The sequence below is a fragment of the Sinocyclocheilus rhinocerous genome, unplaced genomic scaffold (genome assembly GCF_001515625.1).
Source record: "Sinocyclocheilus rhinocerous isolate Xijiao unplaced genomic scaffold, SAMN03320098_v1.1 scaffold44, whole genome shotgun sequence".
NCBI classification, from domain to species: domain Eukaryota; kingdom Metazoa; phylum Chordata; class Actinopteri; order Cypriniformes; family Cyprinidae; genus Sinocyclocheilus; species Sinocyclocheilus rhinocerous.
This window is the reverse complement of record NW_015631022.1, coordinates 840321-856199: the sequence shown is the minus strand read 5'-3', so window position 1 is coordinate 856199 and position 15879 is coordinate 840321. Positions and strand designations below refer to the sequence as shown.

The 15879-nt window shown below is 35.9% G+C and overlaps 2 protein-coding genes across 3 annotated transcripts in view; one reads left to right on the top strand and one right to left on the bottom strand.

Moving 5' to 3' along the window:
• Window positions 1–616, bottom strand: part of atox1 (antioxidant 1 copper chaperone) — a 3961-nt gene extending 3345 nt beyond the window's left edge. Inside the window, exons 1-2 of the mRNA XM_016553698.1 lie at window positions 493–616; window positions 237–309 (exon numbers count right to left, since the gene is read on the bottom strand). Coding sequence (XP_016409184.1) covers window positions 237–309; window positions 493–498 — 79 coding nt within the window. The 5' untranslated portion in view covers window positions 499–616. The remainder of the gene's footprint in view (window positions 1–236; window positions 310–492) is intronic.
• Window positions 617–1144: 528 nt separating this feature from the next.
• slc36a1 (solute carrier family 36 member 1) overlaps window positions 1145–15879 on the top strand; it is a 46296-nt gene continuing 31561 nt past the window's right edge. For both annotated transcript variants that reach the window (XM_016553641.1, XM_016553642.1), the window contains exons 1-11: window positions 1145–1312; window positions 2928–3038; window positions 3949–4060; window positions 4143–4233; window positions 6210–6298; window positions 6618–6707; window positions 7645–7729; window positions 8215–8433; window positions 10781–10879; window positions 10982–11148; window positions 14787–14956. In XM_016553641.1, the coding sequence (XP_016409127.1) occupies window positions 3011–3038; window positions 3949–4060; window positions 4143–4233; window positions 6210–6298; window positions 6618–6707; window positions 7645–7729; window positions 8215–8433; window positions 10781–10879; window positions 10982–11148; window positions 14787–14956 (1150 nt within the window). In that variant the 5' untranslated portion in view covers window positions 1145–1312; window positions 2928–3010. The remainder of the gene's footprint in view (window positions 1313–2927; window positions 3039–3948; window positions 4061–4142; window positions 4234–6209; window positions 6299–6617; window positions 6708–7644; window positions 7730–8214; window positions 8434–10780; window positions 10880–10981; window positions 11149–14786; window positions 14957–15879) is intronic.

Sequence of the window (15879 nt, the reverse complement as noted above, 5' to 3'; positions counted from 1 at the left end):
TCATGATAGTAAAATAGGGCATTCTAAGTCAATATACTGCAGTATTTCCTCTCTCAGTCAGTAGAAAATATGGTTAACACACAGTCATGCATGAAAAAAAAATACCGTCATGTACCGTGAAACCGGTATAATTTTGAAAAATACCGTGATATAAATTTTTGGTCATACCGCCCAGCACTAGTTCAGTGGTCTTACAGCAGAAGACTGTTTGAAATCGGAAATATTCAAAAGCATACCCAGCTTTTTAAGCACTCGAGTGACCGCACCAGAGCATCCCTCACATGTCATGTCAACAAAAAACTCGTGAGTCTGTCAGGAGAAAAGAAAACATCTTTGATTCAGCTCTATAAGAGAATCAATCTCCAGCTAGCTACAAAGCTAAGTGTCTGAGGAATAATGCCAAATAAAAAGTGATTTTGCATGTCCACAAATCAGGAAGCAACAAATAAACAGATCTTTCTGAGTTAAATTTTAAATTAAATGTGAAATTACCGTCATGATCGATCAGATTGTCGCTGCAAGCTCAAGTCTAAAGACTCGCTTTTGCTGCTGGACTGTTGCTGTACAGTCAGAGGCAAATGACGCGCTGTTTAGTTTAGGGATCATCACTAAATTACTACTATTTTCTTACAAAGCGTGCGTTTGAACCACTAAGTATACGAACATATATCCGCTCAAAGTGCAAAGAATACTGTGAGAGACTTTGCTATACTGGTTGTCATGTTAGTTTTACGAGTCAATGAGTTATTTCTGGAGAAATGGACAAGCGTTTTAAACAGTACACACATAATACTACATTTTTAGACGTTCCCTTATTTTGAAGCGCCCCCTGCCGGCATAAAATTAAATAATAAATTGAAATAGAATACGATTAAATATACCAATAAAATAAAATATAAAATAAAATAAACGTGGTTTGAAGTATTGCCATATTATTTCGAATGCTACAGCAGATTCTCTCGCAAGATTCTCTGTTTTAACAACATTTTTGGCATGTGAATAAAAAACATGGCATGTGAATAAAATGTAGACGTTAAACGCTTTTTAAAAACAGAAACACAATCAGTCAAGTTTGTTGGTTTGCTGTGCAGGCAGCGGCAGACGTGAAGTCAGCTGACTGACACGCTGTTGATGGTCACGTGACAGGAGGCCGAGCGAATAAACACAATCTCAGAGGAGAGCAGTTTCAAATCATAGCATGTCCGCTTATCTGTACGCTTCCGTGCTGTCATAGCATCTCCGGCTTCAGATATGAACTTCATGATGTTAATATAGTAGATCGTTTATAGTACATCGTTTAACTGTGCTGACGGTAAGTACAAATCTGTCACTTCATGTCGCACGACATTAGCATACAGCACAGTTGTTGTGACAGCATTGACTGTTGAAGGCTAAAGGATATATCACTGGTTATTTATGAAATTCTTACTATTTATGTGTTTACTCTTGTCGTGAACGAGACAGTAAATGAAAATACGTGTCAAGACTGGGTTGAATACAGTGTAACAGTTACAGTAAATGTGTGGCTCTTCTGCACTATATTTACCTAACGTTAGTTATGCTTGCGGTATGTTTACAGTAAGCTTTCATTAGTTAACAATATTAGTTTACATGAACTAACAATGAACAATACTTCTACACCCTTTATTAATATTAGTCAATGTTAATTGCAATATCTGCTAACATATTTTTAAAATAAAAAATTGTTAAATTAGTTAATACACTAATTGAATGAACTAACGAACAAATAATGAACAATTATATTTTACTAACATTTACAAATATTAATAAATGTTTTAAGGAATGTTATTCTCTGTTAGGTCATGCTAGCTAGTATATGTTTTAATGTCAAATGGGATCTTTTTGCACAATGTTACAATACTTAGAAATACAACTTTGCAGGTCCAGCATGTCAGTGTCTTTCTGAAATCTTAAGCTGTTTAAACAGTTACAACTAAGACAATGAGTTTCAAAAGATGTTCTGTGTTTCTTGATGTTTGTATTGCTTTAAAGATCCCCTAACTGTGGGAATGTAGTTTTACTTTGTTGATTAAGACTTCTATGCAACCTGTCTATTAAATGTACATCAATAATAAGTCAACTGCATGGTCATGAAAGACTTTTATTTTCCCGTTGATCTGTTTTTGTATTGATTTGACTTTTACATACCTAGACATTAAGTAGTCAATAGGAAATGTGTTCAAGGCAAAGCAGTGGCCACTCCAAAGTCAAACATTGATTTGACGGCACTGAATATAGCTGCTTTGCATTATCATATGATAGCATGGCTGTTCATGCGCACCTATCTGTAGCAAAAGAATCAGGCTTTATTTTTTAACTTGAAACATTCACAGCTTCAGGTTATAATTATATTGTGTGATGGTTGAGTTACATATTTGTAAAAGCCAAGTCTGTTTGTTGTTGTGTTTTAATGTCAGTTAGCTTTTACTGTTCAGTGGCTGAATGAGTTTGCTGAATTGTCTCATAAGGTTCCGCATATGTGTGGTTTGGAATGGTTTCAAATAGTTGTGACATCTTTTTTGACTCATACAGCTGGTGTATTTCGCCCCCTCTTAAGACCACCCTGTCTTCACCATTACAAAACAGTGTATATAGAGTTTGCAGCTTTCATAAAAAGCATATTTGACAAAGTATTAATAAACGTTATGCATAATAATAATACAGATGGTGGCTGTGAGGGATACAGTAGTTCATTTGAGCTGCTCTGTGAAATTCCCACAGCCATATTAAAGTGTCAGATATAACTAATGTTGATTGCATACTATCATTTGGCAAATTTGAAATCCTCGTATTGTTTTTAGCCCCAAGAGACGATAGAGAATATAATGACGCAGAAAGGGCATACTGTGCGTCATTGGTGTGTTCTGGGAGGGCTATTAACTCTGTTCATTTGTCTGTGATCACAGAGCCTGTAGATGCAGCGGTCTCCGCAGAGAAGCTTTTGATCAGTGAAGCTATCAGCGGCAAATTACACCCCACCAAAGCAAGCATGGCCTCTGATATCAACTATCAGGATGGTAAACCAATTTCCTTTGCATTATGTGACACTGATTGTGATCTTTATTTATTTATTTTATTTGACTTTTTTTGTGACTAAGCTTTAAAAAAAAAAAAAACGGAACTTTTATTCAGCAAAGGAAACATTAAATTGATCAAAAGTGATAGTAAAGATATTTATAATGTTGCAAAACTTTTCTGTTTCAAATAAATGCTGTTCTTTTGAACTTTCAATTCATCAAAGTGTCCAGAATTTATTAAACTGTGCAACTATTTTCAGAACTGATAATAATAAATATTTCTTGAGCTGCAAATAGTATATTAGAATGATTTCTGCAGCTGGGTTCTTGTTTTAGTATCATTGGCATACTATTTTTTTTATTTATTATTATTTGAATTTCCTTCCTTCCTTCCTTCCTTACATACTTACTTACTTACCTCTATAATAACCCTGCACTGAAGACTTTACCATCATAGGAATAAATTACATTTTAAAATATATTCCAATAGAAATCAGCTATTTGAAATTGTAATAATATTTCACTGTTTTTAGTGTATTTGTGATCAAATAAATGCACCTCTGATGACCGTAAGAGACTTCTTTTGTTAACATTAAGAAATCTTACACACCCCAAACGTTTGAAGGGTAGCATATGTGTTTTTTTGTTCAGTGTTTAAGATCATGAGCAGGCTACAGCATACATGACTCTAGTTACCTGTGGTTGGCCTGACCGTGCGTCACTCAGAGAACAACAGGCCAATCAGAAGAGAGGCTCATGAATATTAATTAGACAGGCCAAAATCGACCTGTTCTCAGCAGAGCTCCTATACCGCAAATATCTATTCTTAAGGACATCAAAACCTAAAATAAAACTCCAGAAAGGTGTAAAATATGTGACCTTTAAAGCTATATTTGTGTGTTGGTTCAAGGCCCAGACCTTTCTAGGAGAGATGAGAGCCCCGCTGAAGATGAGCCCATCCATTCACCCGCTTCCCTACGACAGACAGAATATGAACGAATCGGAGGAAGAACAGGATCCTCGTAAGCACTGTCATCTTCACCTATTAAAACTTTCATGCTCTTAGACTTGTTTTAATTTTGCGTTCATTTGTTTTTTGTTTAGGTTTTCTCAGACTATAATTCATTTACTTAAAGGAAATATTGGTACGGGACTCCTCGGCTTGCCTCTGGCTGTCAAGAATGCAGGACTCGTGGTAGGACAGAAAATTTAATTTGGAGATGAATGCTCATTATATTATATTTTGAACTGTTCTGACCTTGTGTTCTGGTTGCCTTTTATAAAATCGTATATCATCGTAGTAAAATGTGTATAGTTGCACGCACGCTTCTCTCTGAGCTTTCTCTTGTTGTTGTGTCATTGTGGCAGCTGTATGTACTTATCTGAACATGATCTACTTATGTCAACATTATGTCAGCCTTTCATTTTCATTTCTCTCACATTTCTCGCATGTCTTATGATTTTTAAAAACTTCCACACCTAGCGCACCTTTTGGTTTTTGAAGAGACAATGCAAGTCAAATTGTTGAGCAAATAAAAATGTTGGCTTGTTGCAGAGTTTAAAGAAACAAAAAAAGGACAGTTAATTAATAACATTTATTGTACATCTTAAATAATGTAATATTTCATTTTCTGTTCCCAAGATTTTTTCCCTGCCATTCAAATGCTTAGGGTTATGTTTATATAAACAAGTCCTTCATGCTCACCAAGGCTGCATTTTTATTTGATCAAAAATACAATAAAAACAGTAAAATTGTGTAATATTATTACTATTTAAAATGACTTTTTTTTTTTTTTAATATATCTTAAAATGTAATTTATTCCTGTGACCAAAGCTGAGTTTTCAGCATCATTACTCCAGTCTTCAGTATCACATGATCCTTCAGAAATCATTCTAATATGCTGATTTGCTGCTCAAGAATAATATGCTGCTTCATATTTTTGTGGAAACCATGCTACTTTTTTTCTGGGGTTCTTTTGATGGATAGAAAGTTCAAAAGAACAGCATTGATTTGAAATAGAAATATTTTGTGACATTATAAATGTTTTTATTGTAACTTCAGATCAAATCAGTGTGTCCTTCTTGCTGGATAATGTATATGTTTCTTAAAAAATATCTTACTGACCCCAAACTTTTGAACAAAAGTTCATTTCGATTTTTTTTCTTTCCATATTATGCACGAAATCAAATCAGGGCTTTGATCGAATGGAAGAGTAATAGTGTACCCTTTCTCAACAGTCTGCTTTATTTGAGGCCTCATTCATGTCCATAGCACAAACTAAGTTTGAAACTAAAGGTTATGGTTATGTTTAAAGACTTAATCACTAGCATCTGAAGTTTTTTGAGGTCTTCTTTGCAAGCGACCTCTTTCTTTGACTTCTCTCTGCGTGTATGACGCAGCTGCACCATTAAAGAGTGCTTGTGTCATTGCACTGCTGAGCCGTGTTTTCAGCCTCTGAAGACCTCTAAAACCTCTCAGCATCAGCTGAGGACACGGGAACAACAAGACACAATCTGACAAGTGTTTCCACCGGATCAAAGATGCCAGACGTGTGGACACGTCCCTGAAGGATGCTTTCTGCTTCACTGCCAGACTTGAATATTATGCTTTGACCTTTTTGTCAGTTGCTTTGTGCAGTTACAGATGTAGTTGCACCCCATTGTTACAATTCCTTGTCTTATAAAACCCTTCCTCACAAATTGGAAATGCATTAACCTGTCAGTAACGACATTGATAATGTTGTAAAAATGTTACATTTCAAATAAATGCTATTCTTTTAAACTTCCTGTTTATCAAGTGAACCTAAAAATCAATTTCCACAACAATATTAAGCAGCACAGCTGTTTTCAACATTGATAATAATCAGAAGTGTTTCTTGAGCAGCAAATTAACATATTAGAATGATTTCTGAAGGATCATGTGACACTGAAGACTGTGGAGTAATGATGCTGAAAATTCAGCTTTGTTCACAGGAATAAATTACATTTTAAATGAGATCAGTAGAAGAGCCGTGACCAGCTGTGTTAACATGTTGAGTGCCATGTTAAGGCACTAAACCTCAGACTGTTCCTGGTGGGCTGTATTTGAAATTCACCTTTGCCCCAATGTTCTAGTTGATTAAACATGATTTATCAATAGCTTGTTACTCTCCGTCTCTTCTCATTCTGCAGGTGGGGCCTTTAAGTCTTCTGGCTTTGGGAATCGTGGCTGTGCATTGCATGAACCTCCTTGTGAAATGTGCACATCATCTAAGTGCAAAGTAAGAATAAACATTATTTTTAGAAATACTGCCCCTCATGTTCTTGACAAGTGTATTGATACCTGACATCTGCTTTGTAGGTTTGAGTGTAGTTTTCTTTTGTCATTTCCATTTATAGATATAGTGAGATATGTTCTATCTATCTATCCATCTATCCATCCACCCAATGGTCTTATAATTACATTTATGTGTTTTTTCAGGACCATTTTTAGTAGGAAGTAATAAGTAGGGAAAATACTTGCGTGTCTGTCATGCAGTTGGCTGTTAAATCGCACACATTTCTTGAATACAGACAAAATGAAATGTTGTCTGTATTAAGGATGGGCAAGCCCTTTCTTTCCTACGGAGATGCAGTGGAGTATGGCATGGAGAATGTGTCGTGGCTGAGCAGACACTCTTTGTGGGGAAGGTACAGTAACTGAACGTCTGTGTTTCACTGCTTACAGGGCAGTTTTTAAATTCAGCACTATGTTAAAGTTGACTTGTGTTTGTGCTGTTCTCACCATAATCTTTAACCATTTGTCACATGACTCTCTCAGCACCTGATCTCACTTCACTGTTTCACATCTTGCACATGATAGCACACATACTGTGCATAGATGTTATTATAATCTGTGGTATGAAACGTTCCCTGTGAAACGTTAATATTATATATTTCATGAAATTTAACAATTTTTAAGATGTTTATCAGATGTTTGTATGCAATAATTAAGTGCTTTCTAGGTGGGGTTTCTTGTCTAGTAGATGTACACTACCAATCAAAAGTTTGGGGGCAGTGAGATTTTTGAAAGAAGTGTTTTATGGTCACCAAGGCTGCATTTATTTGATTAAAAATACAATAGAAATTGGAGTATTGTAAAAAAAAAATAATTTAATTCAAAATAACCGTTTTTATTTATTTATTTGAATGCATTTTAAAATGTAATTTATTCCCATTTCAAAGCTAAATTATTAGTCTCTATAGTCACATGATCCTTCAGAAATCATTCTTGTATGCTGATTTGCTGCTCAAGAAACATTATTATTATTAATGTTGAAAACCGCTGTGCTGCTGCATATTTTTGTTGAAACTGTTATTTTTAAAGAGTAGAAAGTTCAAAAGAACAGCATTTATTTGTAATAGAAATCTTTGAAATAAAAATGTCTTTACTGTCACTTTTGATCAATTTGATTAATCCTTGATGAATAAAACTTGCTGACCCTAAATCTTTGAACAGTAGTGTGTGTGTGCTTAGTGGGCAGTTTGTGTAAATGGCTTGGATTTGTGACATTTAGATTACAAAAAAATATTTTGACTGGTACCTGAACATATAGATTTGTTTCGGTGTTTGTTTTTTGGCTTTCAGGCGTGTGGTGAATCTGTTCCTCAACATAACCCAGCTGGGCTTCTGCTGCGTTTACTTTGTGTTCCTCAGCGACAATGTCAAACAGGTGAGAGAGCTTTAAATACAGAAGAAGAGACCTTTTTTCAGATTTGAATAAAGGTTTTGTCCACATTAAAATAATATTCAGAATCGCACAGTATGCACACATAATGTCCTTTATTGTCATATTATTAAAAAAATAAGAAACCAGAGAAAGCAGTAGTTTTCATCAAGGCCAACTGGTAGAACATGTGAACTTATAAACTTTAAAAGCATAATATATTATTCTTTTTGGATAAAAGCTTTTGCCAAAATTCTGAAATGTAAATTCAACAGAAATACCGTGAGCAAATTTCTTTCCTCACCACAAGAGGGCAGCATTGCTTTTCAGTTCACTTGATGAAACAATCTGCCAAATTTGCATCAACCAAAAAAAGATGTTCTTCCTTTCTATAATTAGAACTTAGAACAAATGTAAAATTCTCTTTCATATTGTTAAAGGATCATTGTTACCGCCATAAAAGAATCTTTCCATTGACTTGCATATTGTAGGTGGTTGAGACTGCAAACGCGACGACCGTGAACTGTCACAACAATGAAACCGCAGTGATTGTCCCCAGCTACGACTCTCGCCTCTACATGCTCTTCTTCCTGCCCTTTATCATTGTGTTGGTGTTTATCCGCAACCTCAAGTACTTGGTCCCTCTGTCGTTTGTAGCAAACATTTCCATGTGTGTCAGCCTGGTCCTCATATACTACTACTGTCTGACGGTAAGACACATTAAACACACAACACACACTTAATATGGTGAAAATGTATCAGTGTATGGCCTGAATTGCATTGCATGATTTTTCATAGTGATTAGTACCATATATGATACATACTTAGTCCACAGTACAACATCCTGGGTGGACCAAAAAGTACAGTATTTGAACACTTAAGCCACATAATGTATGAATACATTACAAAATATTACAATAACAAAAATATTAAACCAAGTGTTGTTTATTTTAAACTAGGGTTGGGCCGATAGACGATGCCATCGTCCATCGCCTATGGCTGATAGACATCACGATGTTGAGCCGGCATCGTGACCCCCACCACCCCCCCATACCCTCCGCATCCCAATACCGTGTTCGGAAAGAAAATGACGTGTAGGCGGAACTCCTAAAGGGAATAAATACGAGATGGGAGGAAAATATATATTTCAATATTTTTCCTCGCAGTTATATAATTGGGTAATTATACTACATATTTCAGCATCAGGGAGCCGCTATTATACCTGGCATTGAAACTGGCATTGTGCTTTTGAATGCACGATCGTTTTTAGTTTCACTTTCACTTTCGCGATCGCATGTACTCTGTTTATACTATGGAGCGGCAGTACTTGCCACACATTTTATATGTTTGTCAGTGGTACTGAGGATCTGCAAATCATTCGCCATCATCCTCAGTCATCTCTCCTTACTCTGTTTATGTGGTAAGTGAAATTTTATGTACTGTAATGTAACAGGCAACCGTTACACCGTGTCTACACCGGACGCGACCGGAGTTGTCGTGTCACGCTGCGCCGCATCAGCTAAAGTCTGTCTACACTGGACGCGACAAAGCGACCATTGAAAATCATTTGAAATTTGTGTCAGCACATCAAAAATAGAACGCAGCAGCAGTTTACTGTCGGGGATTTGTCGTGTCGCGCCGCATCCAGTGTAGATAACATCACTGATTATAATAAGTTCTATAGACTGATCTATATATAATAAATCTTCATCACGATGTTTCACTGTAGACATCGTCCGATGCCAATTTTGTAGACATCGCCCAACCCTACACACACACACACATATATATATATATATATATAGCCCAGATACACTTATCAAGCAGAATGTTTGAAAAAGTTTGTTAGGTTTGAAACAATAGATACTTTGCTCCAAGCAATCCTCAGGACCAAGGCCTCTCCCCGGGCTGCTGATTGAGTCTCAGATGTTATGGATGAAGAGTTGAGTGTCAATGACAGGTTTCAGGGTTGTTTTTTAGAGCGCATTTCTTATTGAACAGCTTAAAATGCCTTGAATCAGCCCCTGCGTCTGTAATCAGCATTGCAGCTACTGAGAAACAAGCAAGAAGGTAACACATTTTTTCAGGAAGGAAAGAAAATTTGTCATGCTGGAAACAGCTGGCTAGAGATTGCAAATTGATTTGTTGTTTTTTTGTAAAGAGTCAAGGGTTTTGCTTGCTCAAAATGCTTGCTGAGCTGCCAAAGGACATAAAACGTATCCTCTAAATGCATCTTGAACGTCATACAATCACTGTAAATTTATACTGCGACTTAAAGACATGATTTCATTTGCATAACATTTGTGCTCCAAATTTTTTTTAAAATCTGATTTATAAAGTGTGTCCCAAAAATCTGAGACTTTGTAAATATGGGATTTCTATTATATAATTATTTTATCAGGGAATATAACCATTTTTTTTTTTCGGTGTATAATTAATAAGAAATATTTAAGATAATGCCTGTCTAACTATACTGTTAAAAAGTTTGGGGTCAGTAAAACAAATTTGTTTTTTTTTGAAAGAAAGAAATTAGGCCTTTTATATATCAAGGATGCATTAAATTTGTTAAAAAGGGACAGTAAAGATTTTTATAATTTTACAAATATTTCAATTTTAAATAAATGCTGTTCTATTCAACTCTCCATCCATTCATCGGTAAATCCTGAAAAAAAGTATCATGGTTTGCAAAAAAATATGAAGCAGCACAATTGCTTTTAACATTGATAATCAGAAATGCTTCTTGAGCAGCAAATCGACATATTAGAATGATTTCTGAAGGATCATGTGACACTGAAGACTGGAGTAATGATGCTGAAAATTCAGCTTTGCATCACAGAAATAAATTACATTTTAAAACATTCAAATAGAAAACAGCTCTTTTAAACAATAGTAATATTTCACAATTTTACCGTTTTACTGTATTTTGATAAATGCAACAGGAAAAAGAGAAAATGTAAAATATTCATTGTCTCAGACTTTTTGTTTTTCTGTTTTGAATTGTTCACCGTGTCACAGACTGTCGGACATTCTTTTTTTATTCTTGCTTTGCCTTGTCAGAATATCCCATACCCTATCAACCTCCCGCTGGCGGGAAGAGGAGTTGACTATCCTCTCTTCTTTGGAACAGCAATTTTTGCCTTTGAGGGAATTGGAGTTGTAAGTTTTTCTTTTGCTCTGATATTATGTTTGTCACCACAGAAATATTATTCAAGTGAAAAAAGTTTAATTCAAAAAGGTGTCATACTCGATCTTCATCAGGTGTTACCACTTGAGAATAAGATGCAGAATCCCAGAAACTTCACCACGGTCCTGTATCTCGGCATGGGCATCGTCACCACCCTCTATATCACCCTGGGCACCATCGGCTACATTGGCTTCGGAGAGCATATTCGGGGCAGCATCACATTGAACTTACCGTTGTGCTGGTGAGTGCCAGGGGACCTTTAAAGGTGGCCTATTATGCCCCTTTTTACAAGATGTAAAATAAGCCTCTGATGTCCCCAGAGTGTGTCTGTGGCGTTTTAGCTCAAAATACCCCAAAGATTATTTTTTAAAGCTTGTTAAAGTTGCCACTTTTAAGGTATGAGCCAAAACTTGCTGTTTTTGTGTTTGTCCCTTTAAATGCAAATGAGCTGGTGCTCCCAGCCCCCTTTTCAGAAGAGGGAGGAGCTTCAAGAGCTCATACTCTGGCAATACTGGCTACAACAAAAAATCTCACGCACTGAAAATGCTAGAAACTCTCAAGCGGTCGACTTCACATTGCTTTCATATAGTGGTCGACCGATATATCGCCAAGGCCGATATATCAGACGATATTTGGAATTTTTCAAATATCGGCATTGGCCGATAAGTTTTTCTGTTTGGCCGATGTGTTCGAGGCGGGGCTTTTATTTTGACGGCGCTGAGAACGGCAGCATCTGAGCGCACACCGCTCGCATTCTCCCTCTTGTTCGCTGTCGTCGTTCAGTTCTGTCTAATATGGATAGAAGTCTATTTAATAATCAGATAGAACTGTTAAACAAAGGAATTAAAATGTATTCAAAAAAGTATTATAACGATTGCTTTTTATATTATTAGTGATATTAAGGCAAACATTATAATACTTTCTCGTTTGCCGTCAGCATTCAGCAAATACGTATTTATATCATTTAAACAAATCTTTGAATGACTAATGAACATTTCATTTCACAAACCTTGCAGACTTAGTCAAATCTAGTTGAGATCTTGTGAAGTGTGCATTTGTATCCTGCACGATTGCGTGTTCTCTGCGTGACGGTGGGTCCGTGCAAATTGAATGCTGACAGGAGGAGAGTTCTGCTTGACTGGATACGCACGATCGACAAACTTTAAACTAGTGATTAGTGGTCGACCGATATTGTTTTTTTGACAGCCGATGCCGAGGCCAATATCTTGGAAAGCAGGGGGCCCGATAGCCGATATAATTAGTTTTTAATTTTAATTAATATTTAAGAAATTTGAAATAATTTGACAATGGATTAAAAAATAAATGTGTAAAATAAACATACTTATACTTTAGATGACAAAGTATTTTTCACAAATAAATAAATATTTAATAAAAATATAATTAAAAAGGAAGTAAACACTGTAACCAACAGGGCACTCAGTAATCCGGGAAGTTTGTGTTTCAAATAAAGCCAGGGTAACACTCATTTTACATACAGCACACAGAGAAAATGACATGAATATGACAGTGGGCAAATGCATAAAGCGCAGCATAATTTGAAATCACGAGTTTAAAGTTTAAAGCATTCAATTCGAACGGACCGACCTTCACACAGAACACGCTGATTATTAGACAGACTTCTATCTGTATTAGACAGAACTGTTAATAACGACAGTAAACAAGAGGGAGAATGTGAGCACTGTGGGCTCAGGCGCTGCCGCTCTCAGCGCTGTCAAAATAAAAGAATTGTTCAAACACCTTATAAAAGTGATTTTTGAATAATAGGTCCCCTTTAATGTTTTATTTATTTATATTTTGTTTATTATGATGATTATGAAAAAGCATCCTGAAACTGAAATTATACAAAACATTACAAAAACATAATACACAAAATCTATTCTGAATTTTAGGATTGACATGAGTCTAATATCAGTGCACTACAAACCTGAGAAACGCTTGTCGGAGTCCCATTACCCATATTCCCCAAGGGAGATTAAAAATGGATTAACAAAGAGAATCTCAAAAATTATTTGAGGACATGTTGGCAATGCATTTTTCCTCAGTTTATCATTTCCCAGATCTTTTAAAAGTCAAAACAACCCCAAAAAAGGGGAAAGAAATTATTACTGTTTTACTGAAGACTGGAGTAATGATGTTAAAAATTCAGCTTTGCATCACAGGAATTACATAAATTACATTTTGAAATAAATAAACATGACAAATATTTTCAATTGTAATAATATTTCACAATATTACTGTTTTACTGTATGATAAATCATTAACAAAAAAATTTTTTTTTAACAGTGTAAGTGATAAAAGTGCACAATTATATATATATATATATATGTATATGTTTTTTTTTGGTTTTTTTTGGTACAAAAATATGATTATTAAAAAAAATTATATATAATTCTTTTTTTTATATATATATATATATTTTGATATATTTTTCTTTGTACCAAAACTGTTCACACCAAGTCTAGCCTTTCATTTAAAAAATAAAACAATTCAGTTCAATTCAAGTTTATTTGTATAGCGCTTTTCACGATACCAATCATTGCAAAGCAGCTTTACAGAAAATATTAAGTTTCTACATTACATTTAGGAGTAGGCTATTAGTGGTTACTATGACAGAAATGTACAGTAAAAATCATGCAGTTAATTACAAATTACACGTAATCAAACAGACGGTGAACACAATTAACTGCAATCATTATATGTTGCGATTAAACTTTGCGATTGCGATTTAAACGTTGCAATTAAGCAAAGTTTGGTAGTTTTATATGTTGTTCCAGGGTTAGCATCATCTGAGGTCTTCTGGGGGGTTGGCATCATCTCTTCTCAGGTGTTCAGTTATCTCAGATTTTCGTAAGGGTTGGATCCAGACTGAAGTTTGTGTAATTCCTACTTGCCTCGGGATGCAAGTCCAGTGGCAGAAACAGAGAAGCAGATAGAGACAAAATTGGCATAGCTGCTGTTCCAACCAAACATGATGTGTTCAACCCAAGCAAAAGAATGAAAATGTGCATTTGATCAGATATAACTGCAGTGCAGTACAAGATTATGAGATGCATTATGTGAATGCTTGGCTAAAGAGATGTGTCTTTAATCTAGATTGCATTAAGGTCATGAATGCATGAACTAGCTTTTCTGCATCAGAAACAGGTAACATGTTCCGTAGCTTGACAATGTTTCTAAGATGAAAAAATGCTGTTTTTGTAACATGGGAAATATGATTTTCAAAAGACAATTTGCTGTCTAATATAACACCCAGATTTTTGACCGTAGGGGAAGTAACAGTACATCCATCTAGATGTTAAAACAAACAAAACAAAACAAACAAAAAAAAATTTTTTTGTTTGTTTGTTTCTACCAAAAACTCAGACTTGCTGCAATTTGGTGTACTAGAGCTGGAAAATTGAAGGCAGCTGATTTCAGATGGTTTGAGGCTTATTCACTTCAGGCGAATACAAAGCAAGCATTTTGAACAGGTCACCGAGCCCAGGTGACAAAAAAGCTGACTGAAACCACTTAGAAACTGGGAACAGACCCAAATACACCCATTGACATCTCTGTTCCCTGCTGACAAACTCGGGTGCAGAGGAGAAGCTGTGGACTCCATGCAAAATCGCAGAAGTGTCAGTCTTGTGTTTCTATTAGCGAGTTTAGTGATTGATGTGTCACTCCAGAGACAATGCTCTTTCATGATTATTGAAGATATCAGCGATACCTGTACGATGCTTTCATTTGTCATTACACTTCTCATATTTTACATTTACTCCTGATTAGAAAGATTAGCTGATATTCTATGATCAGTTCGACATCAGTGGCTGCAGAAATAAAATTAAAAAACGTGTCTAATGTCTGTCTGTTCTGTAGGTTATATCAGACCGTGAAGCTGCTGTACTCTTTTGGGATCTACATCACTTATGCGCTGCAGTTCTACGTGTCAGCAGAGATCCTGATCCCGCCGGCGGTGGTGCGCTGTGGTCCCAGATGGGCGTTGATGGTGGACCTCGGCATCCGCGTGGCTCTTGTAGGCCTCACATGTAAGTCGCTGCAACACAACACCTTAAATTGTTAGTTCACCCAAAAATGAAAAATTAGCCCATGTTTTACTCGCCCTCAAAGCATCCTAAGTGTATGTGACTTTCTTCTTTCAGACGAATCCAATGGGAGTTATATTAAAAATGATCCTTGCTCTTCCAAGCGTTAGAATGGGAGTAGGCGGGTGTTTTTGTTCAACAGTCCAAAAGACGTCAAATAAAGCACATCCATCCATAATAAAAAGTGCCTCACACGGCTCCGGGGGGGTGAATAAAGGCCTCCTGTAACGAATCAATGCATTTTTGTAAGAAATTTTATATATGTGCAGCGCATGCATCAGTGGCTACATTTACATGCACAATTTTTGGTTCAATCGGACTGAATTCATTCCAATTGATGAATCTGAATGTACTGTTTACATGAACGCTAAAGAAAGTGATCGGGTTGATGTGCGTGTTTATGTCACAAGCTTCAAATCGGAATTGATTTTTTTTTACATGCACACACTGCACAAATATAAAGTTTCTCACTGTTTGCACATAATAACCACTCTCCTACACGGTTTATTTATTTGTTTTTAACAGCAGAATTAATATTTATTAATTTATGATAACCACTCTCCTACATGGTTTATTTGTTTTTAACAGCAGAATTAATATTTATTAATTTATGGATAAATATACATATAAACCGCTGTGCCGTGCTGCTCATATTTAGGCTATCACACAGTAAAAATGCCCCTCCCCGCGCCCAAAACGGGTTGCCTGTGGATGAGAATCCAAAACAAGGACTGGTGGGAGGTTGTCCTGCTCCACTTCACAGTTGCCGAGTGAAAGGAGAGTTTTATAATGACAGGACACTTATACAACACTTTATTCAAAAAGAAGAACCGCTCGTTCTGCGCGTCATACGTCATTATGCTATT